General features: G+C 50.3%; 2 protein-coding genes across 2 annotated transcripts; one reads left to right on the forward strand and one right to left on the reverse strand.

Moving 5' to 3' along the window:
* Positions 1-284: 284 nt before the first annotated feature.
* Positions 285-16,408, forward strand: LOC128846699 (tripartite motif-containing protein 54-like). The gene is made up of 11 exons (XM_054045943.1): positions 285-407; positions 2,369-2,517; positions 4,225-4,396; positions 5,352-5,447; positions 6,747-6,980; positions 7,809-7,831; positions 7,927-8,051; positions 9,019-9,332; positions 9,981-10,355; positions 15,502-15,591; positions 16,249-16,408. The coding sequence occupies exons 1-10, from the start codon at positions 333-335 to the stop codon at positions 15,577-15,579; spliced, it is 1,641 nt and encodes a 546-aa protein (XP_053901918.1). The 5' UTR covers positions 285-332; the 3' UTR covers positions 15,580-15,591; positions 16,249-16,408.
* Positions 16,409-17,848: 1,440 nt separating this feature from the next.
* Positions 17,849-18,802, reverse strand: LOC128846350 (corticoliberin-like). Its single transcript, XM_054045383.1, has 3 exons — positions 18,784-18,802; positions 18,199-18,302; positions 17,849-18,090 (listed from the first exon to the last, which is right to left on the reverse strand). The coding sequence occupies exons 2-3, from the start codon at positions 18,275-18,277 to the stop codon at positions 17,849-17,851; spliced, it is 321 nt and encodes a 106-aa protein (XP_053901358.1). The 5' UTR covers positions 18,278-18,302; positions 18,784-18,802.
* Between the last annotated feature and the right edge of the window lie 323 nt (positions 18,803-19,125).

Consider the following 19,125-nt stretch of genomic DNA (forward strand, 5'->3'; position numbering starts at 1 on the left):
CTTAATAGGAACATGAGAGGGGAATAGCCTTAGCCATCAAATTCCTGGAGTCCTAAAGTGGAGCTGAAGCAGAGCCCCAGAGACCACCAGGCCAACAGCTGCATCCAGCACTTAATTGTGGTAGGCTGCTTTCCCCTTCCATATCTTCCTGGGCTCCTCCTTGGTGCTTCCTTGTTCTGTTGCTTGAGTGCTGCTGGGGTGGGGGAGCAGGGAGAGTCGAGGGCTGCATTGGCTTTCTTGTCATGTCGATCCAAATGGAATACAACTCCTATCGGAGGGATCACCCCATCGACAGCCTGGAGAGGCAGCTCATCTGCCCTATTTGCTTGGAGATGTTCACCAAACCTGTGGTAATCCTGCCTTGTCAGCACAACCTGTGCCGGAAATGTGCCAATGACATATTTCAGGTGAGTAATCCCACTTGCAGCCTTCTGCTCCTGGGGAGAGGGTTTTTTAATTTATTTAATCCAATTGATACTGCAGGGTCCTGCGTCTGTGTTTGTAAGTAGGTGGGAAGAGGTCATATGGTTGGAATATGGATGGATCATTTGGGTAGGAAAGGGGAGTGCCCCCAAATTGTCTTCTTCATCAACCCTTTCCAGCTTCTGCTAAATTTTCTCACACACAATCCTCTTAGTAAAGGAAATGAATCCACTGAACTCCTTTCCCGCTGGTCAGGGCTGTGTTAGCTCCCTCTGTCAAGGGACCTGGGAACCTTAACAGCCCAGTTTGCTGTGAGGTAGGAGTGAACTATCCCCTGTTCACAGATGGGGAGCTGAGGCAGAGAGGTGAAATGAATTGGCCAAGGTCACCCCGGGAGCCTGTGTGCAGAGCCAGGACTAATGTCGATCATCTGAGTTCCAGTCAAGTGCCTTGACCACAAGACCATCCTTTTACATCTGTCCCATGTTTCCCCATCCTGCACCCCCCTCCCAAAACAAGGAATAGTGTCTATTTATAAAGTTAATGTATAGAAAGCTTGAGCAGAAAGTTGGGAGGGACCCAGCTTGTGTTACTCATGCATCTGATTCCCCTGTTTAGGGACCAATGTCCTTTTAAAATGTACGAAAATGCGAAGTGCTCCATTTCTGGGGCAAGAGAACATAGAGGCGATCTAGTAGTAGCTATGATGGTTGTCTGCTCCAGGCAGTTGTAACATACACCTAGCAGTGTTGTAGAGAAGTTTGTGTGTAACGGGCCTCTAACAAAATGCTTGACTTTTTGGGAAACTTTAGTCAATGTCTGTATGCACAAGAGTGAGAAATGTGGGTGAGCTGACTATAGACATGAGGGGCTGCTGTTGCCAAACATGTTAGGAAAAACTAATCTAGTGTGTTCATAAGGGATGGGCTGGCAGGTTGGCAGCTCAGTGACGCATCATTTTCTTTGGTGGCAATCTGGGCATTCATAATAACACATGGCATTTTATTAAGAAGCACCACCGCACCTGAGACAGGTCTGTAAGTCTTACTGTCTCCATTTTACAGATGCGAAGATGGAGTCACTGATGGGTGAAATGACATGCACAAGGCTATGCTGGGAATCTGGTTGAGCCATGATCACAATATAGATGCTTTTAATCCTGTGCTTGGGCCATGGGATCAGGATCTCCCTCAGCATAAAGTGTTAATGTTCTCACATCACAACAGACAGCAATGTTGGGTATGGTGATAGTTGGGTATGGTGATACCCTGAAGTTTTAATAGCTTTTTGGCACCTTAAAGACTAACAGATTTATTTGGGCATAAGCTTTCGTGAGTAAAAACCTCACTTCTTCGGATGCATCCGAAGAAGTGAGGTTTTTACTCACGAAAGCTTATGCCCAAATAAATCTGTTAGTCTTTAAGGTGCCACCAGACTCCTTGTTGTTTTTGTAGATACAGACTAACACGGCTACCCCCTGATACTTAATAGCTTTTTAACTCCTTCATGGCTCTTTGCATGATCACCACTGACATTGAAGGGCTAATTCCTTATCTGATTGAAATTAACTGAGAAGAACTGAGTGGAATAACTTAATGTTTCAAGAGAAGGTTTTCTTTCTGGTAGCAGTACCAGAATTATCTTCTTGAGTCATGTGCGGATGGCTCAGCATAGCTGAGGGGTTATGCATATTCTTATTCCAACCCTTCTGTTGTCCTGGGGGATTTTCATCACCTGCCTTTGGGCTATTAAATATCCTGTGTTTACACTTAGCTGCTGCACTGCAATCCCTCCCTTTAAAAGTGCACCCTCTTCTCATTTTGCTTCCTATGTGACAGGTTGGCAGAGGGTGCTTTGGGTCATGTGATTCCTATCAAACCAGTCTGTGGCCAGCTGAGCAACCCACCTGTAACGGCATCTAATGAAGATCCTTTTTGTCTTTCAGTCTCGTGGGACAACCTTGGGCTCCGCAGGCCGCTTTCGCTGCCCATCCTGTCGCCATGAAGTGGTGCTGGACAGGCACGGTGTCTATGGCCTGCAGAGGAATCTACTAGTGGAGAACATCATTGATATTTACAAACAGGAGTCAGCGAGGTATCCCAACACAGGGTGTGTGTGTGTGTGAGAGAGAGAGAGAATCGGTACAGCCTGCAGACTCTGTAACGTGTCTCCTTGCAAAATATTATTCAGCCATTAGAGGTCTCTGTGTACTGTGTAGAGTTCCAGACAGGCTCCACTCCCTGGTAAAGAAAAGAATCGAAGCTAAACATCAGCCTGTGTGGAAGCCTGGTTGTGTCTTTAGTTGTCACTGTTTTCTTTAATCAATGTCTTCTGCGTAAGAGCGTTGATTCCGTAGATTACGACAGACTCGACTGCCTCTGTGTAAACGAGATGGGAACTCCAGATCAAACCTGCCCACTTTATAAGTCAAAAAAAGAGTTTTTCTAACTGTTAACTCACTGTGGGATCTGAGAGAGAACCTGGGGTCTTTCCTTTTCATGCATCATCACCTTGTACTAAAGGTCTTACAGGCCAAACTGCTTTCTATAGTACCTTTGCCTCCGGGGCGTTTGCACGTCTGCAAGTAGAACTTAGCAAACGAGTCTGTTGATGACCCACAAGCGGGAATAGAACCCTGCTTTCCCGCTCTCAGCTGGGTTGGCTCTGCAGGGCTAACAGAAGTAAAAAAGGGGGGAAGCTTCCTTACTAAAGTCAGCAGAGCTGGGGTGCCCCGTTGATGTACGTACGCATCGTGAGAGACAGTCCCTGCCCCAAAGAGCTTACAGCATAAGTAGACAAGACAGACCAAGGGGGTGAGGGGCACAGAGTGGGAAGTGTCTGGGCCTCAGTTGGGGACTGGAAGCAGAACCCAGATCTCCTGACCTCCTCCCATCCACTGGATGCTGCCTCCCCTTGTTCGTTTCCTGTTCCTGCTGATTTTGGTAGGACGGAAATGAGGTGAGCCTCTGTGGTGCTAACACCAGTGCAGAACTCCTAGCAGAGGGCACTGCTCACCTAGCGCTGCAGCTGGTTGGTTTCCATTGCTCCGGAGCAGGGGTGGGCAAACTTTTTGGCCTGAGGGCCTCATCGGGGTGTGAAACTGTATGGAGGGCCGGGTAGGGAAAGTTGTGCCTCCCCAAACAGCCTGGCCCCTGCCCCCATCTGCCCCCTCTCACTTCCCGCCCCCTGACTGCCACCCTCAGAACCCCCAATCCATCCAACCCCCCCGCTCCTTGTCCCTTGACCACCCCCGCCATTAACCGCCCCCTGGGCCCCACCCCTTATCCAATCCCCCCTGTTCCCCATTCCCTGCCCCCCTGAACCTCTGCCCCATCCAACCGCCTCTGCTCCCTGTCCCCTGGCTGCCCCCTGGAACCCCCTGCCCCATATTCAACCCCCCAGCCCCGGTCCCCTTACCATGCCGCTCAGAGCAGCATGTCTGGAGCCACACCTCCCACCGGAGCCTGCCGCGCTGCCCTGCAGGAGCGCGCAGCCCCGCCGCCCAGAGCGCTGCCCACGCGGCGGCATGGCTGCGGAGGAGTGGGGACAGCAGGGGAGAGGCCGGGGGCTGGCCTCCCCGGCCAGGAGCTCAAGGGCCAGGATGGTCCCATGGGCTGGATGTGGCCCGTGGGCCATACTTTGCCCACCTCTGCCCTGGAGCCTGGGTCTCAGTACTGACTTCTCAGCATCTACCCTATTGGGCTTCAGGCCTTGGCACTGGTAGGAGGAAGAAAAAATAAAACCCCATCTTGACTTTCCACCTTTCCGCCTCTCTCTCATATGCCATCTCCCCCCATTTAGCTCCAGACCTCTGTTAAAGACAGAACACCCAAGCTGCGAAGAGCATGAGGAAGAAAAGATCAACATCTACTGCATGACGTGTGGGGTGCCCACCTGCTCCCTCTGCAAGGTTTTCGGGGAGCACAAGGAGTGTGAAGTAGCTCCCCTGTCGGACATCTACATGAAACAGAAGGTTGGCCTCTCCCTGGCATTTGCTCACAGGGTTGCCTGGTACCTGGATCATTGCTACCAGGGTGGAGGGGAGAGCGTTGGGCATCTCGTTCTTGCAGAGCGCAGACTTCTGTCCACTCCAGGCTCTGCTGCGAGGGTCCTAGACAAAATGAAGATTTAAAATTATGCCTATATACCAGCAGTTCTCCCACTGCATCCAGTGTAGGTCCTGCCCACTAGAGAAGACCATTCAGAAGCTTCAGGTGCTGAGTTCAGTGTTACTGTTCATTCACCCCACTAGTATATAGGGACCATGCAGAACATGCAACAAGATAGACCAGAGGTTCATTGGGGTGTGGGGGAGGTAGGGAGATGGTGCACACAGTATGCCAGCACTGTCCACCTAAGGATCTCAAAGACTTTTATGCTCATTAATTAAGTTTCACAACATCCCTGTCAGGCATATGTTATCTCCTCCTAACAGATGGAGAAGCTGACGTATGGAGGTAAGACCATGACTTCCTCAAAGTCACACTGGGATCAGGATGCTGTGGGTCTCCTGATTCCAGTCCTACACTCTAACTTGCACTTGGTGAGAGAAATTCAAAGCCAGACTGTTTGTTTTTGGTGGGGACAGTGCTGTCAACAGATGTACAGAGACTTAGATGGGTCTTGGGGTGGGGTGGGAAGATACTGATGTCTTATTTATTCAGCACCCCCCGGAAGAGGTGCTCGGGAACACTACACACATGGTGACAGCATGAAGCCATTCTCTGTCTTTGAAAATGTGACGCTTGCCTTCCACCACAGCAGGCACTCGTGCTGGGAACCAGGGTGGTAGTGAACAAGGGAATGGGCTGTCACAGCAGCAGGCTCTTTGGAGCTTGGACCATCTTCTCCTGGTGTCTTGTGTGTTGCTGGCCATGTTCTCGGTGCTGAATGGTAAATGATCTGAGCGCTCTCTCTCTTTCCCACAGTCTGCGCTGACAGATGGGATTGGAGCCCTTGTGGCCACCAATGACAGAATCCAGGTCTTCATCGATAACTTGCAAGGCATATGCAAGAACATCGAGGTACTGCATGCAGGTCTTCAGGATCCTGTTTGGGGAGGAGGAGGGGGAACCACATAAAACAGTTCTGAGCTCAGAGAGGGGAAGCTCGTTAGGCCCAGATAGTTTGGAAGCTCCTGCTGTTGGCACAGATGCATTTTTCCTTTAGTTTGCTGCATTTGAAGACGACCTGGAAAGCCAAAGTCCCGGTCTGCTCTGCATGGACACTCCATGACAGGAATTTACTGTTATGCCCTAATAGTTTTTTCTTTGCACTGTGATACAATGAGTGATGTTTCTCTAGCTGGCTTTTGTGGGGCTGCATTTCAGCGGCCAAGTGCCTAAGATATCGTTCTAAGGTACCTTCCATCTGAGGCTGTCAAAGGGCTCTACTGGCAATAATGAATTAAGCCTCCCAACCTCCCCGTGAGGTAGAGAAGTTCATTATCCCCTTTTGCAGTTGGGGAGGCTGCGAAGCAGTGGGGATGTATCTTGATCACACAGTGGTGGATCTGGGATTAGAACCATGGAGTCCTGACTCCCACAGCTAAGCTTCTCAGGAATTTTTTGTCAAAATGACCTGTAGTTTCAGCAAAGTCAAAGGTCTTTGCTGTTTTTTGTGTTTGCTCAATATTTTAAATTTTCCATTGGGATAAAGGATATGAAATACTTCATTTTGCTTTCAGTCAACCCAGCTTGAAATATTTTGGTTTGGTGAGCTGACCTGAAACATTTCATTTTGAGTCAGTCCAACATTAGACTGTATTTGCCTATAGAACTGTGGCGTCTCATGCGAGATGTAGTTTGGGTGTTTTATGTTCCCATTCTCTCATATGGGGCAGGCTCCTTATCTGGACTGCATCTCCCATGATGCATGTTGATCTCAGCTGACTGAGCAGCATAGTGCATTATGGGAGTCACTTGACTGTGGCACAGGAAATGAACTCCAGAAATGATGTTTCAAAACTGGCATTTTTGGGAAGGTTTCATTGGGTGAATTTTTTTTGAGATGTCAACTTCATCCCAACTAAAGCAAATGTCAAACTATCAGAATTTCCCACGGGATGGAAATTCCAATTTTCACTTCACTCTACCCAGATCTTTGCTTCAATTATGAAATCATGCTTCATCCTCTATAGCTTTGGGGGGCATTGGAATCCTTTTTTTTTTTTTTGAAATGCTCAATACAAATTTCAGCTCTAGTATTACTAATGAAAAAGTATATTCAGCCCGGGCCCCTCACCTCATGAATCAACTGTCGAAACCGATGTCTAAGCCAAGCCAATTGAGCTGGTGACTGTGCTCTTTGCATCCTTCGAGCAGGACAATGGCAAGGCCCAGAAGCAGGCTCTGTGTGAGAAGTTTGACCGCATGTATGCCATCTTGGAGGAGAGGAGGAAGATCATGCTGCAGAGGATCACCTATGAACAGGAGGAGAAGACCCAGCACCTGAAGTCCCTCACCAGGTCGTACAGTGAACACACCGAGTCATCCTCCAAGCTGGTGGATGCAGCATTGCAGTCCATGGAGGAGCTGCAGATGGCCGTCTTTGTGCAGGTAACGTAGCAGGAGGCTGAGTGGCCGTGGTCCCCTTGTTCAATCTTGGGTCTCCTGTTGCCACGGAGAACCAGCATGCTTTGTTTTCTAGAGCCAAGAGATCAACAGGGTAGGGGGAAGTCATGAGTAGGACAAGACTGGCTTTAAAATACAAGCAATCATTGCTTTTCAAGGCAGGCTTGCAACTCAGTGCCATGGGAATGGAGTCATATCTTCCTTTCCCACCACCACCTTGATAGCTTGGAGTCACCCTCTTGCTTGAGATCCTTCAAGTGCAGGAAGGTGTGGCTCTGGAATAAGGAGTTGGCACCACTTTTAAGGCAGAGGAAACTAGGCTGTTGAGCAGACAGCTTCTGTAGGGAAAACCCTAAGAACAGCCAGGCTCGAGGAGAGCCCTTGGGCTGGGCTTTGTGCTTGTTTGTTGTTGTTTGCGTTCACAATTAAGCCAAACCCTAAATGTGTTGTATTGGATTTATACACAGTGTGAATCCTTTATAAGGCGCAGGATGGGCAGGGATGGTGCCCAAGCCTCTGTCAGAAGCTGGGAATGGGCGACGGGATGGATCATTTGATGATTCCCTGTTCTGTTCATTCCCTCTGGGACACCTGGCATTGGCCACTGTCAGAAGACAGGATACTGGGCTAGATGGACCTTTGGTCTGACCCAGTGTGGCTGTTCTTATGTGGGAACTCCATCTGTTGTGTGTGTGTGTGTGTGTGTCTCTCACACACACACAAATGTTCACACACTCGCCAAGTTTTTACCTTGATTTTAGTTCTATTCCCATAATCTCACCTTTCTTCTCTTTTCTTTTTCTGGCTACTCAGAATTCCAAAGTTCTCATACAGAAGTAAGTAGAACTCCCTATTTTTATGTTCACATTCTGACCCCAATTTCTCTGAGGGACTGGATCATCTGGGATCGTATCTTCATTTCCTTTCCCAGAATTTCCGAGGTGACCCAGAGCTGTGAAGTGGAGGCGCTGGAGTCTGGTTATGACAATATGGAGCACTATGCTGTGGATTTCAATGCCGAGGAGCGGGTGCTGTATCAGTTGGACTTCATTAAAGGTGAGAGGAAATGATCCGGGCTGGTCAGAAATGGGAGCCTTGGAGAGGAGGGTTTGCTGGTCTGTCTGTATGCTCACAATGCTCCGTTCACCGTGGTATCGGGGGCTACTTCAACCAGTGTAAAAACTTTCCTCCTTTTCTTGATTCTAATGTCACTTGTGTCCCAGTTCTGCCACCTTGTCCATTTCACCGGTCGCTGATTTCAGTGGGACAATGTGTACTCCTGAATATCAGCAAGGGTGTCAGAATCCAGCCGTTGTCCTGTCTTTGTCGGGGAGGAGCCGAGAGCCTTTTTCCTTGCATTGGACGTTTGTCCCTGTTACACCTACCAGAGGCCCGTTGGCTGCTCCTCTGAAAGCCGCCTCCTTGGGGTTCTCCACTCTGTGTCCTGGGATGGACGCATTGGAGGTGCAGTGCTGTGTTCATTGGATGCATTTCTCATGAATGAGTGAAGGAAAGAGGCAGGGAGGGAGACAGCTGGTGAGCAAAGAGAATGAGAGACGTGGTGTAGGATGCCACAGAACCAGCACCTCTTGGTACCTTTGTGCTGTGTTCAGTTGGGGAACCTTTTCCTCCTAAAGGGAAGCACCCAGGGTTGAATCCAAAGCCCACTGAAGTCAGTGGAGAGGTTCCTATTCACCCCAATGGGCTTTGGATCCGGGTTCCAGTCTCTATTCCATTCTGGGTACAGGAATCCAGCTCGGCTCCTTCCCCGTCAGCAGAATCCCCATTTGAGTTGTTCTTCCCCAGAATCCATTCACACTGGGGAGGGACCACTGGGTATTTTCAGTAATTCTCCTATTTCCCTGTAAATGGATAGACCAAGGGGTTCCCCTGCTCTGAGACGTCCTCAGCTGACAGTTCTGCTGACGGCCAGCCCCTATGAAATCTAGGGGTCTGTGCCCATCTGGACTAGGTGCTGTCTGCATCCCTTTCACACTGCCAGGGCTCTGTATTATCCTTGTAGTTGATGAGTCTGAAGAAGGGGCAGAGGAAGGAGAGGAAGACGCGGTGTGGGGGGATGCTGAAGGTGCAGCAGCAGAGTCTGTGGCAGAAGGGCAAGTGGCCAACAGTGAGGGCAGAGAGGAGCCCCTGAACATCCCTGCGGATGGAAAGGAAGAGGAGGCCGAAGGAAAAGCCCTGATGTTAAAGGAGGCAGAGAGTGAAACTGCTGGGGAAACTGATGCCATGGCCAAACTACCAGGTTCATCTCAAGCTGCGGAGTCGGATGTCCCAGCTGGCAAAGAGGGAGCGGAGAGAGAGCCGGGCACTGCCCAGCAGGTAATGGTTTCAGGACTCTCCTGATCACTACAACAGGGATGCGGAAGGACCCGGGCCACGCACGTGCTGTGGTAGGATTGTCCTCTCAACAGCCAGGGACACACTCATGCGTGACATACGAGTGACGCGTGTATGCATAGTCAAGTGTGTGTGACGTGTCAATGTGCACATGTGTAATATAATCCCCGTTAGGGTGGTCTAGGCCAATGGCCCTCATCTTCTCCAGACCAGAACCCGCCTCTCCCCCCATTGAGCAACCTGGTGGTTGTGACTGTCCTGAGACCTGTTTGCACCCCCCCCAACTTAATCCCCCCCATCCTATGCTATCCTGAAAGTGCTTCACAGAGGAGCTGCAGAGCTGAGGGAGTGGAGGAGCTCAGGATTCATGAAATCCTGCCCCCAACCCACCCTTGTTCCAGTGATAGATGGTGTCATTAAAGACCCTGGACCCTGAAGCAGCATCCTTCTGACCCATTGTCAGAGATGTTTGAGAAGGAAAAATCCTGGTCAGGTCATTCGGCCCATCTCCCCCACGTCTTGACAAGGTTTCTAGAAGGCATCTGATATAAATTCCTTCCCCACCCGAGCATTTCCCTTACAGCTTTTCTCGCTGCCTCCCTTTCCCCCTCCCTGGTGTTTGCTTTTTAGAAGGATGCAGCTGGTTCAGATGGGGCTGCTGTATCATGCATCATGGGAGACGCTCAGGGGTCCGGGACAGAAGCTGCCGTGTCTAGCAACGCCTTGCCAATGATCGCCCCAAATCTTGCCCTCCAAAATAATCCCACGGGAAATGCCCTTGACACCCCAGCTGAATCCGCAGCCCAGGGCAGGGGAGCTACCGAGACAGAAGAAGCCACTTGCTTTGTCCCAGAAGAAGCCACTTGCTTTGTCCCAGCTGAGACATTCAGCACCTCGGACAGCTCAGCCGAGAACAAGAAGGAGGTTGACCCAAGCGACTGCGGTGCCAGTCCCGCCAAAGGCAGCGCGGAGGGGGGACTAGCTGTGGCATCTGGCTGCAGCCAGGTCAGTGAGATCCTCAGTTTGAGGCTATCTGTTGTCACTCCGGCTGGGTGTCCATTGATTGCACATTAGTGTGGGTGCGTTAGCAATACATTGTGTGGCATTGGGAAGTGATCCAGGAAACCTTCCAGCTGAGAAGTGGGCATCCACCCACGAAAGCTTATGCTCCAATACGTCTGTTAGTCTATAAGGTGCCACAGGACTCTTGGTCGCTTTTTACAGATCCAGACTAACACGGCTCCCCCTCGGATACTTCCAGAGTTTTACACCCAGAGAGAGAATGAAATGGAACTGGGAACAAGTTTTCATCCAGGTGTTTTTTTTCTTAATGGGGAAAAAATGCAGATTTGGCAACAAGGAAACGTTTGTGTCAGTTTCACCTCAATTGTTGTGGCTGGAATTCTCCCCCTCCCCCAGAAATAATCCACATTCGATTTGGGCATTTTCAAAATAAAGTGTTTCCATGTTTTTGGTCTGAAATAAGCAACAGAGGGTCCTGTGGCACCTTTAAGACTAACAGAAGTATTGGGAGCATAAGCTTTCGTGGGTAAGAACCTTGCATCTGAAGAAGTGAGGTTCTTACCCACGAAAGCTTATGCTCCCAATACTTCTGTTAGTCTTAACGGTGCCACAGGACCCTCTGTTGCTTTTTACAGATTCAGACTAACACGGCTACCCCTCTGATACTTGGTCTGAAATGACATTTTTTGTTTAGAAATGTCTTTTAATGTTATTAAAGGAACAATACCAAAAGGTTTGTCAAGAAGCCTGAAACTGAAATGAAACATTTCATTTTGGGTTGAAGAAAAACATTTAGTTTGGCCTGATATGATCTTTTTATGGACTTTTTGATTCACTGAAAATTCACTGGACATTTTTTCTTGAGTTTGACCAGAAATAATCCCTCCCCTCTCCCCAATTTTTGGCATTGTCAGTGAACTGAAAAACCTGTTTTTCTCTAAATGTAAGTGCTGGGCTTTTTTCCTCTATTATTCAAGAAATGTTCTGGAATCTTTAATTTCTGGATAGTCACCATGGATGGGTGGGTGGGATCTTCATTCAATGCCTTACCCATGGAAGGCTCTGAGACCAGTTCAGCACCACCCTACCACTGCACTGCAGCAGCTGCAATGGGTCTGACTCCAAAACCTGGTGTAACTTGTGTCCTTTAGATCCAGAGGAGACAGTGCTGCTGGCCAAGCTGCAGCAATAAATCCCTGCAGAAGTGGGAAGGGAAGAGAATGCGAACTGGTGCACGGGAATCGTCCCCCATTGCTGGTCACCTTTCATATATTAGTCTTCCCTATTTTCATACTGGGCACTTACTTTTGCAGGCAGAGTTCTCCAAATGCCAGAAACAATCCTCTGACTGTTAGAATAATAGAATTATGGAAAAATAGGGCTTGAAGGGACCTCAAGAAGTCACCAAGTCCAGCCCCCTGCACTGAGGCAGGATCAAGTTATCCCTGACAAGTCTCTGTCCAACCTGGTCTTAGAAACCTCCAATGATGGAGGCTTGGAAGCCTATTACAGAGTTTAACTATCCTTATAGTTAGGTAAACTTTCTAAATTTCCCTTACTTCAGATTAAGCCCATTACTTCTTGTCCTACCATGAGTGGACACTGAGAATAATTGGTCACTGTCCTCTTTCTAACAGCCCTGAACATATTTGGAAGACTGTTATCAGATCTCCCCTCCGCCTTCTTTTCTCAAGATGAAACATCCCCAGATTGTTTAACCTTTCCTTATAGGTCAGGGTTGTTATCATTTGCTAGCTCTCCTCTGGACTCTCTCCAATTTGTCCATATCTTTCTTAAAGAGTGGCACCCAGATTTGAACATAGTCCTCCAGCTGAGGCCCCATCAGTGCAGAATAGAGTGGGACAGTCACCTCCCATGTCTTACATACAACATTCTTGTTAATACACCCCAGAATTATATTAGCCTTTTTTGCAACTGCATCACATTGTTGGCTCGTATTCAATTTATGATCCACAAAAGCCCCATATCCTTTTCAGAAGTACTACCACCTAGCCAGGTATTCCCCATTTTGAAATTGGGCATTTGGTTTTTCCTTCCTAAGTGAATTACTTTGCACTTGTCTTTATTGAATTTGATCTTGATGATTTTAAACCAATTCTCTAATTTGTCAAGATCATTTTGAATTCTAATCCTGTCCTCCAAAGTTCTTGAAATGCAACCCCTCCTAGCTTGGTGTTACCGGCAGATTTTATAAGCATACTCTCCACTCCATTACCCACATCATTCATTAAAATATTGAATAGTACTGGCCCCCCGGGACCACACTAGGTATGCTCTCCCATTTTGACAGCAACTCATTGATAACTACTCTTTGAGTACAGTCTTTCAATCAGTTATGCACCCACTTAATAGTAATTTAATCTTGACCACATTTCACTAGTTTGCTTATGTGAATGTCATATAAGACTACATCAAAAGCCTTTCTAAAATCAAGATATAGCATGTTTACTGCTTCCCCCTCATCTACAAGGCCAAAAACCCTGTCAAAGAAGGAAATTAGATTGGTTTGGCATGATTTGTTCTTGACAAGTCCATGCTGGGTATTGCTTATAACCTTATTCAAGATTCATAGCTTCCAAGGCCAGAAGGAACCATTGTAGCACAGGCCAGAGAACTGCCCCCAAATAATTCCTAGAGCAGATGCTTTTAGAAAAACATCCAGTCTTGATTTAAACATTGTCATTGATGGAGAATCTACCACGACCCCTGGGAAATTGTTCCAATGGTTAATTACTCTCACCATTAAAAATGTATCATTTATTTTCAATCTGAATTTATCTAGCTTCAATTTCCAGCCATTGGATCATGTTATACTTTTCTGCCAGATAGAAGAGCCCATTATCAAATATGTGTTCCCCCATAAAGATACTTAGATGTCACCTCTTAACCTTCTCCTTTATTATTATCCGCTAGCTGCATACAAACTGATGGACAGTATCGTTCCAGGTGTTGAAGTTAGGCTGCCTGGGTTATAATTCTTCAGGTCCCCTTTGTTCCTCTTTTTAAAGATAGGCACTAAGTTTGCCCTTCTCTGGATTTCTGGGACCTGACCTTTCTTCCTCGAGTTCTTGAAGATAATTGCTAATGTTTCCAAGATTGCTTCATCTAGATCCTTAAGTACCCTAGCATGAACTTAATCAAGCCCTGTGACCTGAATATATCTAACGTATCCAAATATTCTTTAACCTATTTTTTCTCTGTTTTGGCTTTCATTGCTTCCTCCTTGTTGTTAATATTAATTGTGTTGAGTATCTGGGCACCATTAACCTTTTTAGTGAATACTGAAATAAAATCGGCATTAAAATCCTCAGTCGTCTTGATGACATCAGTTATTAGCTCTCCTTCCCCTCTAAGTACAGGACCTACACTTTCCTTCATCTTTCTCTTGCTCCTAATGTATTTAAAGAACCTCTGTTCACCTCGGGATGGTTATTACACTTCCAGGTCTTTCTGAAGATCAGCCTTTTCAAAGAGAACCTGTCCAGGATCAGGGAAGCAGCCAGTGGCTCCCTTTTCATCCTTCTCTCAACTGTGAGATACTGGGCCAGATTCTATGTAATTATTCACCTACAGCCGTTAAGAACTTGAGGTGCACTCATGTGAAGAGTTAATATCACTGACCACTTCTTTGCCAGCACAGACTGTGCATAAATGGCCCTGTTTTAACAATGAAACTATTCTTCCCATCCCCAGTGGAAATAGATGGTTTTAGGTATTTCTTACATTTTATTTTACAGCTGGGAAAAAATGTACTTTTAAAAAAAGACCCCAGAATAACTCCCAAGCGTTATCCCTGACTAGCTTCGTGATGATCAAACTTTATTTCCCTTCTAGGCTGGGGAATCTGAACTGCTCTTGCCTGCTCCAACTAAATGTATTTTTAGACTCTCTGTTCCCGTCCTCCTCTTTCTGAAGGATTGTTACGATATAATGATGCTCTGCACTTGTGCAGCGCCTTTCATCTCAAAGGCTCTTGCAGAGATGGGTGCTCGTTTCCCCTTCTGTAATGGAGCTAATGAGGCGCTGTGAGGACAGATTCTCAGACAGTGGCCTGTGCATGCATCAGGTAATTGCTCATGCAAATCACTATTTGGATGGATTTGCACCAAGTTACTGAACTTGCACTCACAGATTAAGCACCCAACCTGTCTGAAAGTCCATTCCACCCTGAACTATCAACCCGGGGTTGTTTAGATCCCAGCTAAGTGGACGGGAGCGGAGGGGGCAATATGGATACAGTTGAGAACCACTGTTCAGGGTCATCTCAGTGTCCTAGAGTCTCTAGCTGGTTCTCTAAGAACAGACGGTCAGAGAGAAGCACTCCATCTTTCAGCCCGCTGAGGCCAGAGGTGGGTAGGACACGATGTGGCATAGACACACAATGAGGGTCACCACCAAAATGATTCCGGCCGAAAACTGAAAATGGGGTGAGATTCTTAAAGGCCTCTTTTGATGAGTCTTGAATGCTGCTGTAAGCAATTGTCAGCAGTCAACGAGAGGGGGCTCCACATCTCTACGTGACATGGGGGCTTTGGTGCTGGAATGAATGGGCTGCCTCACAACGAAGGGCAGTTGAGAGGCCTGGGGAATATGGCATATCATGATTGATTGATTGTATTACCCTAGACCAGGACCTCATTGTGGTAAGTGCGGTACAAACCTAGAACAAACAGATTGTCCCAGCACCAAGGAGTTTACAGGATTGACAGGAGCCTATGGACTGTCCCCTGCCTTCCTTGCTTCTATGTTTCCTACAGAGAGGGCACCGCTTGCTGTTTGTTGTACATCCCCATTCCTTTGCCTTCATTCCCATCTGATCACAGCCTTGTGTGTGTGTCTCATTCTCCACCAGGCTGTAGCTTTGTGCCTTTCAGTGCTGGCCTGGGTGATCATCCTTTGGAACTCAGTGGCCGTGTGCCTTCTCCGGGGCTGGGAGTGTGGCGTTTCAAGCCAGGTATAATACCCTGAACCACAGATGGTTCCTGAGCTCCCTCATTCCCTCCCCCTCTGTTAGAGAGCAGGTTAGAGAGTTACAAGGGATGGGATGAGGCACTTGCCTCTGCTCTCTGGAGCAGCACTGAATCTAGGCTCCTTCCTGCTTTTCCAGGACCCCTCTGTGGTGGATGGGAAGAGTGAAGAAACCAGTGACACTCCATTTGGGAGTAACTTCAATCCTGCTCTGTGATGTCAAGACAAGGTGGGTGCAGAGCTCCTTCTGCTTCCTGGGGTGGGCGATTCCCCACTGCCCCCAAGCCCTTGCCCTCCTTTTTCATGGGAAGAGCCACCCTTGGCTGAGACACTGGGTAATTCGCATTGGTTTCTTACCTCAATAATAGTAATTCATACATTAACATCCTGATATTCAGAGGCACCGAACACCTACAAATCGGACACAAGTTGTAGGTGCTCAGCACAGCTGAACGTCAGGCTTTTTGTTTCTAATTTGTAGTGAAGTTCTCGGCCTGTTGGGCTAATCTGAGCTCCTGCACGTCAGAAGGGTCCCTTCTGGCCTCAGCCATCTACGGCGTTTGTGCTCTCCAGCCAGGATGCTTTGGAGGGAAACGTGCCAAAATGTAAAATCCGCATTAAATATGTCATGGGAAAGCCATGTCAAATCCTTCGATATTTCGTGTGTCTTCCTCCCTGCATTTCAGAGCCCTGGTGTAGCAGGAGTGTCTGGGGAGACTAAAAGGTTGTTAGACGCCCGGTACTGGTGTTCATTTGTTTTTAGCATTAAACTCCATTTCCGTGAAATGTACTCTATGGACATTGATGTTACTGTGTGAATGTCTTTCATTCAGACACTAGAGAAACCAGGTCAGACCTCTAACATGATTGTGTTGGTTTTTCCCAGGCCCACCTTCCACGCTCAATAGCTTAAACCCAACAGAGTTATAGTGTCTTGTTTCCCTGGTGACATTTTCTGATCTGAAATCACACGTCCACCCATCTGGATTTTTGTTTGGAAGAAGAGAAGGCAGCTAGACTGGATCATGGGAGGAAGTGACCGGTGGTATGTGCCAGCATGGGACTGCTAGAAGCTGGACTGTCTACATTTAGAAGAGCAAAGGCCAGCGTGGTCACTTAGCAGGAGCCCCAGGGCTGCAGATAATGTCCAAAGAAATGTACATCTAAATAAAACCCAAAGCCGACGCACCCTCACTGTCTGTCTGTATCTGGGCCAGTGGCGGTGAACAGGGATTGCCGCAGCTATCTCGATTCTGCACCGCCAGGGAGCAGAAAGTGAAGGACCCCAGGAGTCTGCTGCGGGCGTTTGCTCCTGGCGTTGGGCAGCCCGGGATTGGAGAAATGGGCATGAAGGGAGGAGGGAAGGGAGGCGAGGTTGCCACGCTAGGGTGGCTTTGTGGGCAGCCCCTGGGTTTCAGCAAGGGATACTCCTCTGGCCTCACGTCCGGGATTTTGCCTGAAATCTCAGGTGGGTCGGATGGAATTAGATGCTGGTTGAAAAGCACTTGGAGTCCCAGCGTGTCACTGGGAAAGCAGTTGGGACACCCCAGAGGGGGTTGCCCGGGGGGGGGGGGAATCTCTGGCAGCCTTTCGCTGTAGTTTTCCAGTTAGCTTTTTGGGGTAAGTCCCTGCATCCGGGAACGTGTCTTTCTAAACAAACACCGCCCCGCCCCCCGGGACAGACGACACCCCGACCGCGCCCAGCTCTGCTTTGGGTAGCTGCAATGACCTCTGCTGTGCCGCCGCTGGCATCGGGACCGCGGGGGGCTCATGTTGGCTTTGCCCAGGACCCGCCCCGCCCCCCGCAGGATCCGTGCCCCGGCAGCGCTGCCGGCCTGGGGCGCATTCGGGGACTCGTCTCACTCGGGTTCTGAACCAGGGTCGTGTGGAGCCAATGGAACGCCGGAGTCAAGCCGGGTCCGAAATGCCAACAAACGAGTTTCCGTGTAAATCCAGCCCCTGTCGGAGGTTCGAACTGCCCCTCTAGGAAAAGGCAGCCCTGGGGAGCCCCCCTCCGTGCGTCCCCAGCACCTCAGGGCGCCGCTGTGAGAGGCCGGCCATCCCCCTGGCATCGTGCCTGCGCAGGCTGGGTGCCGCAAGCCCGAGGGCTCCAGCCGCGGCCAGGGCCGGCGGGCGTTAAGCGAAGCAGGCTTGTTAAAATAGAGTTTATTGCGAGCTCGCCCACTGCGATGCTTTAATCCACGGCACACAGAGAACACAGGTAACAGCGGCGCGGGACGGAGCGACAACACACCTGGCCCCGTGGGACGCACATCTGGCAGCGACCCCCCGCCGCCCAAAGAGCGAAGGAGGAGCGGGGGGTTTATACCGCCCCCGACCCTCCTGCCCCCGCGCTCCGGGTCCCTTTCGCGCCCCAGGGGCGCCGGGCCGACCCCCCCCCCCAGCATTGACACTTGTTACAAGAATAAATTTAAATGTTCAACCTAAAAACACCCCCCGCCCTCTCTCTCCTCCCCAGCCCGCCCTCACTTCCCGATGTTCTGGAGCAGCAGTTTATTGCTCAGGGCTTTCTGGGCCAGTCTCTCCTCCCGGGACATCTCCAGGAACTCCCGCAGGAGGTGGAAGGTCAGGTCGAGGGAATTGGGTCTGCCGTCTTTCCGCCTGGAGTAGGGCGATCGCTCCTTCCTTCGCAGCTCCGGGGGGCTCTCCGCGCCCCCGGCCTCGCAGGGACCGAGCGGTGTGTGGAGAGAGGGGGGCCCCGCTTCTGTGCCCGCTGAAGGCGTCGGGGGCTTGGCCCCCAGCCGCGGTCTCCTCGGCCACAGTGCCCAGGCTGGGTCGGTGACTAGAGCGAGTTCCGGGGCAGCTCCCCGGGGCCGCTCCAGCGGGGAGCCCTTCTCCGACGGGAGAAACAGCAGGACCAGGACGGAGGCAGCCGAAATCATCCTGATCCTCATCGCCTCTGCTTCTGGGGCTGGGCGCCTGCGAAGAGAGCCCGGGAGGGGTTACCCAGAGCCAGCGGGGCGCTGCGAGCTCCGCCACGGGCAGCCCCGACCCAGGCACCTCCCCCGTGCGAGCCGCATCGAGCTCCCCGAGCTCTCCCTGGGGCGGTTCCCCGCGCGGCCAGGAGCCAGCCCTGTCCCCTTAACACCTGGCAGGGAGGCGATAGAAACTCCCCCAGATCTCCGCCCTCAAAGCCGGGCGCCCCAGGCTCGCCCCAGCCAGGCCAGCCCGCCGTGCTCCCCAGCCCTGCCCCGGGGGGTACCAGCCACCCCAGAGCTTCGGTCACATCGACCGGGGGGAGGCGCCGCTTTCCTGCCACGTTTGCTTAGCTGCGGCCGCGGGACTAGGGGCTTCGGGAGCAGAGGGGAAGCCAAGGAGCGCCCCGCATCGCCCTTGGAGAGGCTGTTTGCCGGGACGCACCCTGGCCTGGCCCCGGGCACAGCGCTGCGGGGGGACTCACAGTTGCGGTTCTCTGGAGAATTCAGCCGCTGGTCCCAAGCGCTTTATACAGCGAAACCATTGCGAGCCCTACAGGCAGGGCTATATATACCCCCCGCCGCCTGCCCCACCACGTGACGGGCTGCTCGGTTCCTCAGACGTGTGGTTTTTTTTTTTTTTTTGGGGGGGGGGCGCAGATCTACTCCCCGGATCGGGGAGCTGCTGGAATCGTGACGTGCTGGAGACCAGCTGGGCTCCCAGCGGAGCGGCGCCGGATCGCTGGGCTGCACACCGGGGACGGGGTGGGGACGCTGATGGTTGGGGGGGAGAGGATTAATTGGCACAAACATCTGCCAGTGCAGCG

This window comes from Malaclemys terrapin, chromosome 12 (genome assembly GCF_027887155.1).
Source record: "Malaclemys terrapin pileata isolate rMalTer1 chromosome 12, rMalTer1.hap1, whole genome shotgun sequence".
NCBI classification, from domain to species: domain Eukaryota; kingdom Metazoa; phylum Chordata; order Testudines; family Emydidae; genus Malaclemys; species Malaclemys terrapin.